We start from the raw sequence: 20469 nt of genomic DNA, 5'->3' as shown, positions 1-20469 counted from the left end.
GCATATGAATTTATTGGTTTAAGTGGGAGCCCCTTTTAGTCATAAACTCTTGATTAGGTCTACAAATCCTTAAGGTTAAAACAACTTGATTAGAATTAATAAGGACTGAATAATTTGTAGATTATTGGTGCCCTTGATTAATTGCGGCAAATGTTTATGTGATGCATAATGTGTTTTACTAACCAGCTGTGTGGGCCATTCATGATAATGAATGGGTGAATGGTATATATTTTATATGTACTGTTTTGCAGGTTATGAAGTGACTAGTATGGCCCAAATAGGATAGAAAATATGGTCTGCGTACCATTAATTTGAATGTAATTGGTCTAAAGTACCAAAGTTGTTTTTCAATTCAAATATGGTCTGCGTACCATCAAATAGTTGTAATTAGTTTTAATTATAGCTTATCCTATTTGAAGAAAATGGTGCCTCCCACGGAGATTTTCAAGACGGACTTTGAATTTAAAGCTTCAAGATGAAGTCGGGCCATACTAGATCACATTTATCTTATGCATGTTTTAAGTTATTTATTGCTTTTAAATATGTCTTAAAATGCATGAGATCAAAGCTTGATTATGTTGCATGATTAAGGATTTTAGTTCACTTAAAATCTAACCAACATAGTAAGAGCCTTAAGTTCCAAACTTAAAAATTGAGTTAAAGGTGCCATGCCAAAATATACACTTGCTTGGATATCCTTTACATCAATCTAGTAATAGTTTTCGCTCAGCGAGGTGTTACTTATTGGTCCTAAAGGGGCAAGGTACACAAATAATTGTGAGTACATGTTAGTTTTGGTGAAACTCAACGATATAAGTAAGGAGTCCTTTTATGTCGTGGCAAAATCGATAGGTTTACCTAATAAGTTCTTAGACGTACCTATCAACCAAGAATAGTTTCTAGACTATTAGCAAAAGGCTTTTGCTTACCTAAAATGTTTTAGAATTGAGTCGACAAACTGTGCTTAATTCTTCAATGGTTTTAGGGTCTTGGAATCATTTTATTCACACCTGCCGGAACACATAATTCGAATAAAATGCTAATGACTTGTTTAAATTGCATGATTGCTTTCATTTTCAAGTTATTATTCATGATAAATGTTTAGACTTTGCATGCTTCAATGTATGTTTTAATTATTGTTTATAATTAAATATCTTGCACTGCAATAAATCCTTTTAGAAAGGTAACAGTAAATTTCCTCGATTGGTAGTGAATCCAAGAACGATTCACGGAAATGAGAGAAAATGAGCAATTTAAAATGTATGTTTCTTTTAGCGACTTTTATGGTTGTTTTCGAATATCAAAATCGAATGGCAAACCAATTGGTGCTTGTGAATTCAAAATACACTGTAGTTTTGAGATCATAAAGCATTGAGCTTAAACGCTCAGCTTTACCAATGGTTAACAACCTAATATCTTTGTCCATTTAATTCTCGAATGAGTCTAGTCCCTAGACATTCGAATAGATCGATGCTTAGAGAACTTTAGAAGCTTCTGGTAAGATCATCTAGTTGAAACAGAATATTCAACATAAATTAAATGGAAAGAACCTTGTTAGGAGTGACATTGGACATGTCTAACAAAGTATAAAAGTCAACACTAGAGAATTCATTCTTAAGGCTATAAGAAAGGGTACAAGAAATAGGAAAACGAGGAACAAATGAAAGGAATTTACGATTCCGTTTCTACCTATAAGTTTATGTTTAAAGAGAAGTGACCTAGCAATCAAACTTCCTTGGTATCATATACCGCTTGAGGTTTATACTTCGGTAATAACTCAAACAATGGAAGCTAGGATACACTAATGGCCTACAAGTGGGAAATGAAGCATGGCAATGCTACATTAGTTGTAGGGTCATCTAGTTTGTTTTAAGTCCTTTCAAAGGCTGGAACTTAATGGCTATTTTGTTCCATAAACAGCATACCTAAATTTCTGTTTTCAAACACAGAAAGACTCACATTCAAGAAAAGCAAAAACAATGTTTGTTTATTTATTTGAATGAAATGGTCAATTACAGGTTGAGTCAATATGCTTGATTAAAACAAACAACTCTTTAAAGAACTCTACTAGGTTCAAATCAACCCCTTGATTTGAGTTCCACTAATCTTTGGCATTGTTGCTTAGACCATATCAACAAGTTAACATTCAAAAGCTCTATTTTGATGGACTTTTGAAAGTTGATGGATTTCTAGATCAATTTAAGACAACTAGTCTTACTTGTTGAAAGTAACAAAAGATATGAACTATTGTTAGAACGCCTAGACAATAGAGTTCAAAGCTAAAGAAAGATTTTATGACTTTATTATTTCACATGGATTTGAGTGAATATAGGTTTATTTACTCAAATGTGATATAAGTTGAATCTGTTTGGGTAGTTCAAAGATTCAGAAGTATAAAATCCACTTGGCAAGAAATCATAAAGATCTAGGTTAGATCATGTTGATGATTACTTGTGACCAAATATGATCATCAATGATTGTGTGTTGTAATTTCACAATCTAGGTCCATAAGATATGGCATATCTTAGTTGGAATAATCGAAGTCAATTAGTACTTGATTCGATTAATGATGAATCATAAAGACTTTTCCTATAATTTCTAAAACAAAATGCTCAACTACCACCAAACTAAACCAAATTCGTCAAAGCTATTGAAAAGTAATTTCAGAATAACTTTTCATAAAATATATCTAGAGAGTTGCAAAACTCAGTGGGAGCTTAGTGTTTGTCATTCGACAAACTAAGGCCCAAGTATAGATATATGTTTCATTGTGATTTATTCAAATGAGACACAAGGGTATTGTTTCTACCACGAATTTTTGAGAACATAATGTTTGTTTGCTCGAAATGATGTCCTTTTGGAGATTCGTTTCCAAAATGACAAGTGGGAGAAAATAGACCTCGAAAGTCTTCGAGGCGAATAACAAACATAAATGGACATTCCGGAGGCTTTTCGAAGTGCTTCAGAAAATCCGAACTTATTCTGTAAGGACTTTACAAGTGGCTTTAAAGAATAGACATCTCTTAGAAGACTTTTCAAGTGCTTCAAGGAGAACAGAATATTCAAAGGACTTTCAAGTGGCTATTGATATTCTATTGTTTGATGTTCTATACCCAAGTAGGCATAGAATTCAAGTCACTGAAACTATGAGATTCTTCTATTAGATAGTGAAGAAACATAGAGATCAGGTCAATGAAACTATGAGATTCTTCTATTAAATAGTGAAGAAACCTACAACTTGCAGTCAAACTATTATCATATAGATTAATGAGTTTGTGACTTGTAAGAAAGCTATGACGAAATATAGATTCCCTAAAATGGTTAGAGGCCATATATAGACTATATGTTTAATTGGTTAAAGGCCATAAAACATACTCAATGTTTTCATGACAAAATTGAAATTTTGTTGATTTGCAAGAATAGTTTCACACCTATTGGTTGCAAGTTTGTTTTAAGGATAAAAACCATCAAACATGGAATTGTTTTCACACACAAAGCTAGATTAGTTGCTAAAGGTTACAAGCAAATTCATGGCATGGATTGTGTTGAAACCTCATGCAAAATCGTAATGCTTAAGTCTATAATTCAAGCAATGATTGCATATTGGTACATATAGCAATTGGATGACAAAACGTATTCCTCAATCAAATGTTGGAATAAACTATGTACATGGTATGTCATAGGATTTGTGGATCCAAATAAATGCTTGAAAGAGAAAGCTAGCTTATAAAATCTAAGTACAGATTTAAGCAAGCAATTGGGAATTAGAACTATATTTTAGTGAAGCTAATAAGTATTTTAGTTTCATAAAATATACATGATTCTTATAGATATATAAGAAGTTTAGTGGGAGTACATAAAACTTAATTGGTCCTATGTGTATCACACACATATCTCTCTATTGTAAAATAACATTCAAATGCTAATGACTTAGATTTGAGATTATTCATCAATGATGGACCATGGCGAAACTTAGTACATACTGGGTATTAAGATCTATTTACAAAGATCTTTTGATATTGTTTTGGATTAAGTAATGGCATTTACTAAATCAAACACGAAAGTCTCCATTGGAGATATTCGACCCATGTGAATAAATCTAAGTAAAGGATGTTTGAACTATGTATAAGCATTTACTAAGTTAAACATCAAAGAGTCTAAATGAGATTCTTAACCTATATTATATGTCAAAGAATTTAGCTGAATTTAGTATCTACTGAAACTAGATAAGCTAAAGTTACATGAATAGAATTCAATTGGGAATTATTCTGCAAAAGAATTTATCATGTATGATATAATATGAGGATCGCCAAAAACGTATCGTATGACTTTAGGCATGACGAACATATACCAATCTCTATTGATCTAAGTGAAGATCAACTAGATTGAGTCAAGAATACTTATGGTACCATGTACTTGAAAAGGTACATAGGAATAGTTCTTGATTCAAGGAAATAAAGATATGCTAAATATTGATGCTACGCGCATAAACACTGGCAAAGGATCAAGCAAGACCCTTTGGAGTTAACCATTGATAAGGACGAGCTATAGAGCATCGTGTTTTGAAATAGCAACATGGATTGGAGACCATGAGTTGTTGCGTAGGAAATTAAAATATTAATTTCTATGTTCCAAAGATACAGCTGGAAAGTCTTCCACATATCTGTGAACTGCTTGGATAAGTAAATCCAAACAAAGCATCACTAGCAACCTAAATAGTTGAAGTAAAAGTACTTATTGCCTAAGAAGCAATAAAACAGAGTTGTTTATATTAATGAGTTCTTCATTGAACTTGGGAAGATCACATGTATGTTGACTTAATGGTTCTTCATTGCAAAATGCGTAGTACCACTAATGTAGCAAGAAAGACTAGATCACAAAATAAACATACTCCAAAGATCTTATCATCATATCTCGAAGAACATTCGATAAAAAGGATATTAAGATTGGCAAAGCATGATAACTAAACCTATGCAACAAGTGAGAAGCAACACTCACATTGTAGCACTGGAAATCAAGCATAGCTTTGAAATTCCATGAACTGTTTTAAAGATGGGTTTGAGGCCCATGGTTGTAAAACATTGGGGTTGAACATTTATCATATATGAAATGTATTTTCATATTCCATTTAATCTTGGTTTAGTATTAAATGATGAGTCCCTTCAATTTGACGAAATATTCAAGATAGACTGTCAGGACCAGTCCTGTGACTAAGAAATGTCTATCAAGTGAACTTGAATGTCAAAGGTTGAAAATGGTCCCTAGTCGGAGTTTTCTATAAAATTGGACGCATAGAAAACGTTAGACGATTAGAATGCAAGATGACTAGTAGTTCTGTTTCTTGAACTATGTGGACATGGCAATGTCATAATCATTTGCATAGATACTTACTTTGGGAAGACTAGTATCGGACAAGACCTATGAAACTTTACTGTAAGAGATGAAAATCTGTCATAAGTAAATTTCATTAAAATTATTAGACACTAAATCCTCAATACCCGAGTGATTTGAGATTACTTGTTTGAGAACTGGTTGCTTTGACGTTGACCAACCGTCGCACCGTAAAAGGAGGCTATAAAGGCAACGCTCAGGTAATCACCTATCAAACGAAGTCTAATCTCAAGATCGCAAGATTGGGATTGTCCTCCCATAAATCGGGATGAGATGCTTAAAAGTTGTACAAGGCCACTCGGAGAGCTAGAAACTGTGAAATGCATGGCCGTGCTCGGATGAATCATAGGCTATGATTATCTGTTTATTTGATCAGTTGAACTCTGAAACCGAGAAACACCTCTGGACATAATAAGGATGACAACTCTTACCTTATGTTCAAGAGCAAGCATCGAGCGACAAAGGAATTAGGAAATGCACACTTGTCCCTAAGGACAAGTGGGAGACTGAAGGAAATAATGCCCTTGGTCCAAGTATGCATTCAATGTTAAGTCTAATAAATGCGGTTCAGTATTAATTAACAAGTTAATAATTCAGTGAGATCAAGTGAGCTGAATGCCTAGCTAGAGGCCGCTTCAGTTCAAGTGGAACTAATGATATTAATCCACAGCTTACTCTTGACTGAACCCGTAGGGTCACACAAATAGTACGTAAACGGATCAAGTATTTAATGGCATTAAATACTCCATCTATGGATATTCGGAATTGACGGATCTTGGTTTCAGTGGGAGCTGAGATCGTCACAGGCAAGAAATGAATACTCCGGAAACGATGATATTGCCGGAAACGGAAATATGGATCGTATCGGAAATATAAATATTATCCAAGTCGTAGATGTTGCCGGAAACGGAAACATGGTACGTATCGGAAAATATTATTGGAAATGGAAATATTGCCGGAATCGGAAATATTGCCGGAAACGGAAATATTGTCAGAATCGGAAATATTATCGGAATCGGAAAATAATTCCGGAAACGGAAATATTAAATATTTGTTCGAAATGGAAATTGATTCCGGAATCGGAAATATTGAATATTGTTCGTATCGGAAATGAATTCCGGAATCGGGAAATTAATCGGAAGCGTATTGTACGAATTAGCATCGGACGAGGCCTGCCAGACGAAGGCCCAGCACGAAGCCGGGCCATCGCCCAGCAAGCCAGCGCGCCACAAACGCACCAGCCAAGGCTGCGCCAGGCCCACCGCAAGGCAGGCCCAGCGCGCGCCAAGGCTACGGCAGCGTGTGGGCTTGCGGCAGTGGGCTGCGAGCTCGCGGGCTGCGCGCGCGCGCATGGCGCCCCTCGTGGGCTGCTGTGCGTGCGTGTGTGTTTGTGTGCTACTCGAATCCTAAAGCTACCGGGATTTGTCATATGATTAAATCTAATCCTAAAAGATTTAGTTTATTTAATTAGAGTCCTAGTAGGATTATAATTAAATAAATTAGTATCCTAATAGGATTCCAAATCCTTTTCCATAACTCTATAAATAGGTGCCTAGGGTCACATATTTACATCGAGCATTCAAGTATTCAAAGTGAGTTTTTGAGAGCAAAATTCAATTACACAATTGCCTATAAAGTGCCGAAAATAATAGTACCTTAAGGGCGATTCTAGTTGGTCAATCTTAAGGCGGATCCGGACGTGCTGTGGACTATCTACGGAGGGACGACACTTGGAGTCCTAAAGACTTGTTCTTGTTCGGTTCGGGCGCAGCTAGGGAAGGCACGCAACAAAGAGTATGCATCTAAACTATGCTAAATGATTATGTGTAAATAATATGTTTTCCTGGCTTTATGGTTTTTCCGCATGATTTATGAATTGTCATATGTATCATAACCTAACACATTGGACCTGCCAAGAACATTATGAAGTACCTGAAAAGGCACAAAGATGATTTCCTAGTCTATGGTGGAGATGACGAATTGATTGTTAAAGGCTATACAGATGCAAGCTTCCAAACCAACAAAGATGATTTCAGATCATAGTTTGGGTTTGACTTCTGCCTCAACGGAGGAGTAGTAAGCTAGAAAAGTGCTAAGGAAAGCCCTATTGCGGATTCTACAACTTTAGAGAAGTACATTGCTGCACATGAAGCAGCAAAGGAAGAAGTTTGGCTTAGGAAGCTCATTGGTGAGCTTGGTGTAGTCCCCTCCATTAAAGGACCAGTAACTCTCTATTGTGATAATAACAGAGCTATTGCTCAGGCAAAGAGCCTAAACAGTAGACACCACTTGAGAGTCAAGCATGTACTTTGTAGATTTCACCTTCTACGAGAATTCTTTGAAAGAAAAGAAGTCAAGTTAAGAAATATTGAGACTGACATTGACAAAACCTTTGTCGCAAGCGAAGTACAATTCGCACACTGCAACTATGATAATCAAGCATATTGGATAATGACTTTGATGTCTTTTGAATGTTTTTAAGGTTTTAGAGTTTAAATTCTTTGTAAAACATTTTGGTTAACCATTTATAGAAATGAATAATTTCATTTTTCCATTTAATTTTGTGACTTATTAAATGATGAGTCCATTCAATTTGAAAATATATTCAAGATGGATTGGCAGGACCAGTCCTGTGACTAAGAAACGTCTATCAAGTGAACTTGAATGTCAAAAGTTGAAAATTTCCCTGGTCGGAAGTTTTCTATAAAGGTGGACGGGTAGAAAACGCTAGACGACTAGAATGCAAGATGACTAGTAGTATTGTTTCTTGAACTATGTGGACATGGAAATGTCGCAATCATTTGAATTCATAATTACTTGATAAGATTAGTATCGGACAGACCTATGAAACTTTACTGTAAGAGATGAAAATCTGTCATAAGTACTTCATTATCTTATTAGACACTAATCCTCAATACCTGAGTGATTTGAGATTACTTGTTTGAAATTACTTACTTTGACATTGTCAACCGTCGCACCGTAAAAGGAGACTATAACAACAACGCTCGGGTAATCACCTATCAAACGAAGTCTAACCTCAAGATCGTAAGACCAGGATTGTCCTCTCACAAATTGAGATGAGATGCCAAAATTTGTACAATGCCATTTGGGGAGCTAGAAACTGTAAATGAATGGTCGTACTCAGATGAATCATAGGCTATGATTATTTGCTTATTTGATCAGTTGAATTATTATACTAAGAAATACCTCTGCAAGTAATAAGGATGACCAGTCTTACCTTATGTTCATGAGTAGGCATCAAGCGACAAAGGAATTAAGAAATGCATACTTGTCCATAAGGACAATAGGGAGACTGAAGGAAATAATTCCCTTGGTCCAAGTTTGCATTGAATGCATTTAATGTGAAGTCTAATAAATGTGGTTCGGTATTAATTAAGCAAATTATTCAGTGAGATCAAGTGATTTGAATGCTTAGCTAGAAATCTCTTCAGTTCAAGTGGAGTTAATATTATTAATTATGCCACAACATACTCTTAACTGAACCCGTATGGTCACACAAATAGTACGTGAACGGATCAAGTATTTATGTGAATATTATATTCAATAAACACTCTAATTGTGGATATTCGGAAATGATGGATGTTGGTTTTAGTGGGAGCTAAACAAACCATCTAAAGGAAAAGAAAGAATATTTTCCGGAAATGAAGATATTGCCGGAAACGGAAATAGGTTCGTATCGGAAAATATTATCGGAAATATTGCCAGAAACGGAAATATTACAGGAATCGGGAATAATTCAGGAATCGGAAAACAAATCAAAACACAAAGCTCGATGCATGAGCCGGAAGCACGGGCTAATAGTCGCATGCATCGCATCCCATGGACGAGGCAAGCCCACGAGCTCGCCACAAGGCAAGCCCATGGGCGTGCCAATGCACCGAGCAACGCGCAAGGCCAACAGCATCGCCAGCGCGCGCCAGCACAAGGCCAACGCGCATGGGCCAAGGAGCACCCCAGCCCAGCGCCAACGATGGCAGCGTGGCACTGCAGCCCGACAACTACGTTAGGCGCCAAGGTTGCTAGCTCAACAAGCAACTTGGGATGGCCGGCCGGTTTCCTAATCCTAGGGTGTTTTGGATTCTCCTAAACCTTCCTAATCCTATTTGGAATTGACCACCTAGGGTTTTCCTATTTTCCTATAAATATATGGCCTATGGGCATGAATTTAACACGTTAATTCAATATACTTTGCCTATCACATAAAGTGTGATCCCGAATTCATAATACCTTAGATTATATCTTAGTTGGTTAAACCTAAGGCGGATCCGAACCTAAGGCGGATCCGAACCTAAGGTGCATCGGAACGTGTAGTGGACTATCTATGGAAGGACGACGTTTGGCGTTCTAACTTGTTCGTGTTCAATTCGGGAGCATCTAGGGAAGGCACGCATCACAAAGTATGTAATATGAATTATGCTAATGGATTATGCGCATTTAACATGGATTCTGGAAACTATGGTTTTTCCGCATGACATTAGATTGTTCATAACCTAACAGGATTTGTCAAAATTAATAGATTCACCCGATACTTTACGAAACAAATCAATACTATCACAAACTTTGTGGCATGTTGATGTGGTTGCTTTGAAGCAGAGAGTCATCCGCAAAAATGTGAAATACTCGATGCACCCTAGCAATCTTAATGCCTTGGATGTGACCTTATCCTCTAGACGCAACATCATTTTCGACAAAAGTTCAATCAGTCCATCACTAGGATAAAATATATGGCGACATAGGATCACCTTGTCTCAACCCGCACTTAGGTTTGAAAGGCCTAGTTGGCTCACCATTACCAAGAATTGAATAAGAAACCGCAGTGAGGCATTGCATAATCCAATGTCTCCATTGTGGTAGAAAACACATTGCGTTCAGCAGCCATTACACAAACTCTCATCTCCACCCTATTGTAGGCTTTATTCATGTCGATCTTTAGTATTGCCAACCGTTGAAAACCTTTCTTCTACCCTTTCAATATACGTGATAACTTCTTGAGCAAGCATGCAATTGTCACCCATAAGTCGCTTTGGAACAAAAGTATTAGAGGTAGTTGTTGGGTAGCTTTTGTCAAACATAAAAGTAGTAGTTTTTGAAGGTTGCTGGTAGTGTTTGATAAAGTTATAGTAAAATTTTAAACAATATGATAACTTTTATAATATTTTACAATTTCAACCATTACTTTTACCGGTCGTTACCGGCTACTATCCACTGTTAGCGGTTCTTCCTTGAATTTTTTTTTAAAAAGCTTATCTGATCTTACGGAAATTAGTGTTTAAACCAATGTAAACCAATGTAGGTATGTTCAACTTCTCTATACCACGGAAATTAGTGTTTAAACCAATGTAAATTGGGAATAAATTTTGATTCTAACTATTTCTAGGGAAATCGTTCGTTAATCACAGAATAAGAACAAATAGGTAATGGATGTAAAAAGATGCTATATTTCATACTTGTATCAAATTTTATACCTCGGAGAACTTGAGTACTATGTACTCCTAAATAATATTCAAGGGAGGAGACTTGTTTTAAGCTACAATGGTAATTTAAGTTATAACTCAAAAACCTTGTTACTATTGACAAACATAAAAAATAAAAATAAAGAACCAACAAAAAAGAGTTGTATTAATTTTTTCCACAGAGTGCTGTTTGAACTCAGACCTTCTGATATAGGTATGTTCAGCTTCTCTATACACCACCCCAAAAATCCGCAGCTAAAAATTTCCGATAAATCTTCACTCCCTCGATCTGTATTGCTGATTTCTTGGTTGCTCTGTCTATTTACAAAGTATGTTACTTACATTCACATCACAAAATTTGCTTCAGCTGACAGGAGCTTCCACAGAATTCACCTGTGCACATTGCTGCCTGCAAAATTCAAAATCCTTTTCCAACCCCAGCCTGTCATCTTTAGCAAGATTTCCAACACCACAGCCAATAAAATTTCCCACGAATTTCTCATTAACCTCAAAATAAAAATTGTCCTTTTTGTTCAATGGACTACTAAATGCTGTATTGTCCCCAATATTCCCAAGGACAAGATCACGCTTGGCCACAGCAGGTGCTTCTTGTCCATCTTCTTCCACTTCCACAACTTCTGAAATAGGAGGCATAGTACAATCAAATAAGCGCGAATTTGACTTTGCTGAGATATAGGAGAGAATGTCAGGGCTTGTCTTCGCATTAACCCATGAACCATTAACCCAATCTTTGGCCACCCTTACATGCGATCTCTCTACGGTCATATATCTATCTTCACCTGATAACAAGAATAAACCACTCAATCATAAAAGATAGTGCAGCTTTGTCAAAATTTATATGCCTGCTAAGATGAAGAAATAAAAACCCTTTCAAAGAAAATGCCAACTTAATATTTAGTCATTTAGGTTTAAAATAGACAAATTGGCAGAACATAAGTTTCCTTCAGTCAGACACGGAAATTTTAGAACCAGTACCCGAGTGGCAACAATTCTTTTATTGAACAGATAGCAAGTATTAAAATGTATCTGGGGTTCCCCTGTTCCAATCACAACGAAGGCTAACAAAATACCTCAGGACTTCAGGTAGCTTCAGGCTGGCTGTGTTTGCAAATATATTTTCCCTAGGAGAATCATTACCTTTTTTTTATAAGAAAATATATTTTATTAAAACTTAGGAAGGGTAATACAGAAAGAGCACTAGGTGTCCTCACAAAGAAACTCTATTAAAATTACAGATTAGCCCAATTCCTCTGCATTTCACCAAAGCAACTTCTCCTCTGCCCTACCAAAACCCACAAATCGAATCTGTAACCACTCCTGAATGTTCGAAGAGCACACCCAAGTCTCTTCTTCATGCAGCGCGCAGAATCTTCTTCAAAGATAGCTAAGCCAAAAGCAAGCATATATCTGGTGAGATAGCAAACTTCGGTGTATGCTTTTGAAGCATACCATTTCGTTGTGTACACAAATCTCTTTTCTACAACGATCATAGAAATGGGTACAGTGGGATGGGATCCGAGATCTTAACCATTCATTCACTTTTTCTACATCGACAACAAAACTCTATATAACACCGTTCACGGCCTAATCAAAGACCTACACTTGTGAGCCATTCAGTTCCCCTTAAAAAGTAAATACGAAGTATTCAATATAATTAAGTACTTTAATCAGTAAAATTCAGTTCTAATAAGTAGAAATTTGTTATAATCAAATATAAATCGATAATCTAGTACAATAAAAAAAAACTAGTAATCAGTAAAAATCAGTTTCCATTAGCAAAACTAAAAATCAGTTTTATTGAGTAAAAATAATTCCAGTTCAGTAAAAAATCAGGTGAGCTGGACCCTCATTATGTTAAATATATTTATGTACCAGAATCCCATCAACTTTTAGCTTGCTATATATCAAGTAGGCTTGCGGAGAAAAACATAACATTCAAGCATGAGGATGCCACATGTTTCCAGTGGAGAGCATATAATATATACTCCCTCTATTCTTTCAAAAGCTTTTGTGTAAGACCGCCTGACGGTTAGACCCCTTTTTTGGTACTAAGTAAACTAGTGTAAAACATAACTAAAAGTAATAAAATCATAACTAATTGAATAACAAAATAGTTAAGGTATAAAGACAAGTAGTTAAATTTATGAGTCGAATAGTTATTATTTTTTAACAAACTTTATATTAACTAAAACATGTTATTAACTAAAACTCATAAAATCTTAACTAATAGATCTCATTGCTTAACTAATCAGTTTCATTGTTTAACTAATTGATTTCATTGCTTAACTAATTGAATTTCAGACTTAACTAATTGGTTATTAGGTGACAACAAGGCGGTCTTTTTGTTATACCGTCTTTCCTAAAAGTTTGTACTATTCTTTTATGTCCCATTTTCCATTAAGAGATGTTTTTTTTCTTTTGTTTTACCCACTTGTATTCTTTTGGAAAATCAGAAACTCAGTAAGTATATTGCTTATCAAGGAACCAATACAACCTATGCTACTCAACCAGAGCAAAGCATCTAGGATGGACTCCTCGAGGAAAGGGAAGATAAAAAATTAAAAAAAGGCAACAGCCTTTTAATCTATACAGTTGTAATTACGAGTAAAACCATGCTTGATCATTAACAGAAACTTTTTTGGGCATTATACTAGAAATTCTATTTCTACTTCTTGTATTTTTTTTTACCATGTTATCAATGCTCAGTACTTTTTCGGGCATTATACTACAAATTCTATTTCTACTTCTTGTATTTGTTTTACTATAAGACTCATTTCTAACTTTCAATATAAGGTAAACAGTAGCCTCCAACACAACAATTATGACTCCCTTCTAGAACTTCGAATTCTACCCACTTCTATTGTATTCTACTTTTGGCAAACGCAATTTAGCCTCTTATTCCCCAACAATATTATCTTTCTACTGACTCTCTTACTCTATCAGCCTTTTTCTTACACTCAGCCTTTTTCTTACACTCAACCACCTTTTTACTATCTCTCTCTTACTTCATCTACTTTTTTCTTACACCCACTCAATTCTCCTAGAAACAAGATTCTACATAAGTGAGTATAACAAAAATAAAGCAGAGAGAGCATATTGTTTTGGGGAGGGGAGGTAGGGGAGCCTACTGCACAGTCAGTCAGAATAGAACATTAGGTGCATTAACTCGAACTGAGGCCTGAGACAGACTAGGCTAAGAAGGACCCCATATTTAAGAAAATGTTCTTGATACACAGAAAAAACTGCAGTTACTCAACTCCTTGTATGGATCAAATACACAACACAATTTGGTGGTACTGTTAACTTTGCCTCATTTGTTTGCCTAGAAAATGTTTTTAATAGTTAGCAGGACCAAATGTTCAGAGCTCATATAAGCATACAGGGTTTAAATAGCTAGCACTTAGCAAGACCTAATGCTCAAAGCAAGCCATTAAAGTAATGTTCCTGATGTCTGTTGTTCTAGGGACTCGAGAAGAGAGAGATGTTTACATCGGCTAGCATCAATGAAAGTTATAACAGGAAAACGAAGATAATATAGAGATAGAAATTATCTAGAAAGGAGGGAAAGTATCAGGGAGGAGGGGGGGCAACCACAGGTTATAAAGGCTGCAGGAGCAGAGCATACCAGGGAGGTACATTTGCAGGTGATCGGTTCCACATACATTAGTTGCGATTACGACCCCTTCCCACCAGCCATCATACAACCAAACATCCAACGATGTCCCTACCTCAAGAATGCAGTCACCGGAGTCCTCAGGTGGACGTGGACGAGTTGTGAGACGGCCAGAGCATCTCAGACCCATTTTATCAGGAGCAGCCACTCTGCATGAAGCAACCCATTCCTGGCACAAACATCAACACATTGTTCTAAGTTTTCTGTCTTCGTCAAAACCAAAGACATTTCACTGCAAGGTTAAATATGATTAAATTAATGCAAAATTGCAATCAATTAACATACAGGGACCGAGACAATAGCATGTTAGACACACAATATTCTAAAGGACACTCTACAGGAAACTCATCATGTAAAAAAATTGGGTATCGTCATCGAATTTTCGTATCATTTGTCTAGTTCTGTAGTTCATTTCAGGAAGAAAAAAAACACAAAAACAAAAAATACTTTTTGTAACTATAAACGTTAGCATGTCTTTGATGACTCTGGTTGTTTCTTATTTCACTCCCTTGAATCATATTAACCACCACAACAGACCTTTCATTTTTTTAATGGAAGGGATTGAAGCAACTATCGTTTTAACTATTGGATAGATGATTAATTTGTTACTGTCCTATCTCTATTAAAATGTTGTATATAAGTGCATCAAGAAGAACTATTACCTGCAAATTTCCAGCATTTTCTGCATCCTCCAGATCATTATACTGAACTTTCAAATGCTTCCTGGAGATCTCTAAGACCTTGCATCTAAACCAACATCCTCGGATGCCACTATCTTGAGAAAGTAGCTCTATTTCATCATTGATTTTAAAAGAAGCAGAAACCTCCTGATGACTTCCTACCAAACTTTCCTGTTTCAATGTTTCCCCAGATAACTTTATCTTCAGCTTAGGATATGATGAAACGACTTTTGTTATTCGACTCCCTAGTGCTAACCGACTCGTCTCAGCTCTTCTACGAGCCCTTACTTTGATGTCTCCATTTTTCCCCTCGTCAAGTCTTTTTCTTTTACAACCTTGTTTAATGTGATCCCTTATGGTAGAATAGTCCTGCTGATTCCAACTAAACTTACGCACCTTGGTCTTTTTCTTTGAGAAAAGAAGATGATCTATACAGGATAAAACCGCTTGATTACGATAACCCAGTAATTTGCTTACAGTGAAAGGTCTGATCTGATCATTTTTAAATTGTCTGAAGCACAAATGTACCCTACATAAGATAGACTGTGGAAGAATAGCCACACATTGCTCATAATGTTTGGGAGTTAAGACAGAAGCAGGCCCACCAATGCACTCTGCATTAATCACTTGAACATGAGGTGTAATAAAAACTTCTCTAGGGTGGGCATCCAGCAGAGACACTAGACCTGTGACTTCCTCGTCGCGATGAAACCACCGCACTTTAACCCTCTTTTGTCTTTTTTTGTCCTCATACATGTCTTCTAAGTAACCAAGGTAATGGTTTCCTTCTGCAGCCATGATGAATACAAAAGAATGCACCTGCATGAAAAACTAATAGGCTAAGTCCAAAGATAGTTAATACTACCTCAAAAGAAACAAAATATCCAGGTAGATGCTTACGGAAATGGTAATCCCTGTCCGGATAAAGGAAGGATAATGCATGAGTTTTTTGGAACAAGACCAACCTACTCCATTCCACACAATATCAGAAATTTGGGTCTTCAACTTCCTAGGAAGCTGGACAAGGAAATCAGTAAATTTAGCAAGAGTGAAAAGGAAGGAACACCTATGATAATATCACAAATATCACAAGTCAAACTCATTGAGAGAAAAACTACCATCACGGGGGAATGAGAAATCAGAGAACCACTTGATCCACGTATCCGGTCATTAACAGGTTGACCACAAGCCAAGGATTCTGACAAAGATATCAAGATTTCTGAGTGAGCATCACTGTAAAACAGTACAACAGAAGACATCACAAAAACAACTCCGATGCAGCCAAATCAACAGGGGAAACTCCAGACAACTCCCAGTTAGTTGATGACACAGAAACATCAATGTAGTTGATGTCATCTGATAAATAATTAAGTTATGAAACAATATCACTGTTACAGCATCACAATTGGAAACAAAGAGTATAATAAAAGCCAAACCATGAAAAATATATACGTAGTATATACAAATATTGTCAGTGGTATCATTGTGAATTCAACCAGAAAATGTTTGGATGAGAACAGAGCACAGACGGCAGTTGATATTGCACTTCATAGAGATAAACAAAGTACTCATGGAACTGCTTCAACTTCTGAACATATAGAATAATAGAACACTGTGCAACATGATTTGTTAACAACTTGGGCCTTGATCCTATGAACTATCCTTTTTATCCAAACACGGTCCAAATGTCCAATTGATTAAAAAAAGTTCTGACAAACTGATGCGTCAAATGCAATATTAAGAAGAACAAGAAACGGAAAGAAATCAAAGTAATACTTGTATGACTCTTGTAATTCCATATATAGCTTCAGAGATCATAATTTTGTGAATGCAAACAAGTCGCTAGTTTTTTTTTATTATAAGAAGGGAAAACCGTAATTAATATGGCATACTCCACATAATTTTTGTTCTTCCCCTCTCTCTTCGTCATTCCCTTCTTTTCTTTATTGCCTGAGAGAGGGGATGGACAGATGGTCAAAGGACGGATTGGAAGGAAGCATCATATAATAAAGCGACCAAATACACACCACATGTCTATTCCAAAATGAAATTAAATCATATTGCAATAAATATCTTTTGACACATTGGAGGGTCTTCACGTTGTCTGCATAACAGCATAAGTACCTCAGTTGAGCTGAAAGAGAGCCAGCACGTATGTAGATATTTGAAAGACCATACTCAATAGATTGCATGAGAAGGTAAGGTTATGTTCTAGTCAACAACAACGCCAATCTCAAAGCCTTAATCCCAAAAGAAAATTTTTAATAAAGTTCACCACCCTTTAACCCTGTCTTCCAACCATCACAGTAGAATTCTGCATATTGTCAGCGTACTTCCAGAGAGTACTCAGCTCTCTCGATCATAATCTGATGGCCAGACAACTTAATTGGCAACACCTTCCAGATCCTAGCATATGGATAGATTTCCCTTTTCGGACGGATATATTCGCATTAACTCGTAGATTCTGTTGTTCGCTTTCAAGCAAATGCTTGATATGCATGCAAAATTCGCTTTCAGTGTACATATCAACTTTTCTCTTGTCCTTCTAACAGCTCAGGATTCCCATAGGTTATACGCACGACAAGGAAAAGAAGACTAAGAGTGCATGCCAAGGCTTTGTAAGGTTAAGTAAGAGAGCCATTTCAAGGCTATGGCTAAAGAAAGGCTAAGCATTTAGAATCAAATATGGCCCAATAACAATCACATGAAGATTACGGAAGGCCTTTGGAGCCCTACTGGGAGCTGTACCGAAAACCGGCCACAAGACCAAATGGACATTGATATAGGACATCCTATGTAAAATTAACTGCAATAATCATAAATATCATTCACTCTTCCACCTAACAAGCCATAACGGAAAAAAAAAAAAAAAAAAAAAAAAAAAAAAAAAAAAACTTCCCTCTTCCAAACTACTTCCTCCTCTACACCTACACCTACCCCCATCCCACCCCACAACGGCCACAAGCTACCTAAATACCCAAGAGCCAAGCACACCTTATTCAGATTAAAGTATTAAACGTAATATCAGAGTATACATAACTTACCTATGTCGAAGAATTAAATCTTGACCCGTATTTTAAACCAAAAAAGACAAGTTCCGTCACAAAATCTAATATGGTAGGTACATAACAATTATTTCTTATTACACTCGAATAATGTTAACATCGATGGTAATAAAGAGTAACAAAAAAGAAAGGGGAAAGGGGAAAGTTAAAAAGTTTGTTACTCTCTCCGTGAATGGATTGTACTCCAGTATGTTCTCTCACAGCATGTGTAGAACAGTTGCTCAAGAGTTAAAAGTTTAAATCATAGATATATATTTTTCATCATTAAGACAGATCGTTCCCTTTTTTTTACCCTAATCCCACCGGCACAATATTTTATGGCATCAACACTTCTCTATCATGTAGTGGGTTTATCGAGCATCTGTGCAGTAGTATTTTACACTTTTGGCCTTGGCCTTAGCCCACATGAGTGTATTTTTAATGCTCAACTCTTTTAATTAGACCTCATCAAACATAACAGATAAAAGCTTCAAAAAAGAACCAAACATGAGCATCACAAACACGACTTTACTCCTTTACTCCTTTACAGTAACTAGACCCGTTCTTTGCTAATAACAAATAGCAACAGCATAAGCATTTCTCCTGTCACTGAGTATCCAACTTGCATGATCTAAATAGATCAGCAGTCTATAAAGTTGCTGCATGTCCAATGTAAAACACAGACTGAAATGTCCAATGTAAAAGTTTACCAAACCTCAACCTCGGCGCTGAATTTACCATATCAAACCTTTAAGCTTTAATACCTATAACCACACAAACCTTTCAGATTATAAAAGTTTTTCGTCAGAAACCTACACAGAGAAGCAATCACATGCTTTTTATCATACTACTAATTGCATGATAATCACAAGTCCACAGGCAAAAAAAACATCAAATTCCGATTTAGGTTACCCTCATAAAAAAAATCAGGAGCATTATTCTCAAATCAATAGAAAAAAGAGTGCTTAACATTATAACTCGAAGCAAATAAGAAGTTGGACTGACCGGACCGCGGTGGCTGATGTTTGGAGACAAGCTTAGTGAGCCAATCAACAACCTCTCTTCGAGACCGCCATTTCGTAGCGGCATTAACCTTACAGAGAGTACCATAGTCCTCCACAAAAGTGTCAGAAACAACATAGATCATGTGCCGGACACTCCTCTCAGTGCCTTTAATAGCCAGGACAGAATCATCCACAGAGTGAGTAAGATAATAGTGGACAACACGGTTTCCTTTGTCCTGTGAAATAATCCGTTCCTCCCACGACAGAAATCCCTCATTCTTCGTCAACATCTCTCCTCCCAAAGTTAACCCCCACTGTAAATTGATGCCCAGAACAGTACAAACATTCAAACTGGAAGTAATTAGTATAGTACTAGTAATATACAGCATAAACACAAACAAATACTGCTAATTAGCAACTGAAAATATGTTAAAATGGTGCACCCTTGGCCCCACCACGCGCCCAATAGAAGGAGATAGAGAGAGAAAGTACCCTGAGGGAAGGAAGTGGAGAACGACACAGAAGACGCCGAATGAGGAGGCAGAGAAGGTGGTGGAGGGAGGAGGCGACGGCGGTGTGGGTGGATTAAAAAAAAAAAAGAGGGGGGCGGCTAGGAGAGTGGTGCTAAATTGGAGGAAGGAAGAGAAAGGGGTATGAGAGAGGGAAATTCATGTGATTTATTACCATTCAAGATCAACTTTGTGAGGTTGTATCTTTCAGGCAAGGAAGAGTGATTCTCGTGACGTCGTCTGGGGGTGTTCCGCCGTTCCGGCGGCAGTAGCGGAGTTGCAGGGATTGAGTATGAACCTTGTTTGGTGGCGGAAGCCTTGATTGAGTCTTGTGTTTCTTTGACCCTTTGAGAGTGAGCGTGCTCAGCCGCGTTACACTTTCACATTTGCCAACCAAATCTTTTGTTTCAATTTTGTTCTACCTAGAATAGAACTAGTAAGACATCATAGTCATAAAGTCACATGAAAAAAAGTCCATGTTTGTAGCCTAGGTATATAAAAAAGACTTTTTGCATGAGCTATTTAAATGTCTAAACGGAGTATGAACTGTTATTGAGATATGCAACTCATTGAATTAATCACGTAAAATTCCGTGATAACTGCATATCGAAATTAGTGGCAGAGTTTCTTTATGAGAGTTTGTTAAGTGATTCACTTATAAAGTAATTCATTG

The 20469-nt window shown here is 36.6% G+C and overlaps 1 protein-coding gene across 1 annotated transcript; it reads right to left on the bottom strand.

The window, feature by feature from the left end:
• Nucleotides 1-10830: 10830 nt before the first annotated feature.
• LOC110797226 (uncharacterized) lies at nucleotides 10831-20255 on the bottom strand. Its single transcript, XM_022002317.2, has 7 exons — nucleotides 19780-20255; nucleotides 19289-19601; nucleotides 16358-16437; nucleotides 16140-16256; nucleotides 15222-16058; nucleotides 14512-14728; nucleotides 10831-11665 (listed from the first exon to the last, which is right to left on the bottom strand). The coding sequence occupies exons 2-7, from the start codon at nucleotides 19575-19577 to the stop codon at nucleotides 11229-11231; spliced, it is 1977 nt and encodes a 658-aa protein (XP_021858009.1). The 5' UTR covers nucleotides 19578-19601; nucleotides 19780-20255; the 3' UTR covers nucleotides 10831-11228.
• Nucleotides 20256-20469: the final 214 nt, after the last annotated feature.

This window comes from Spinacia oleracea, chromosome 5 (genome assembly GCF_020520425.1).
Source record: "Spinacia oleracea cultivar Varoflay chromosome 5, BTI_SOV_V1, whole genome shotgun sequence".
In the NCBI taxonomy this organism is placed as follows: Eukaryota; Viridiplantae; Streptophyta; class Magnoliopsida; order Caryophyllales; family Amaranthaceae; genus Spinacia; species Spinacia oleracea.
Note: the sequence above shows the minus strand (reverse complement) of the source record. Positions and strands in the feature narration are given on the sequence as shown.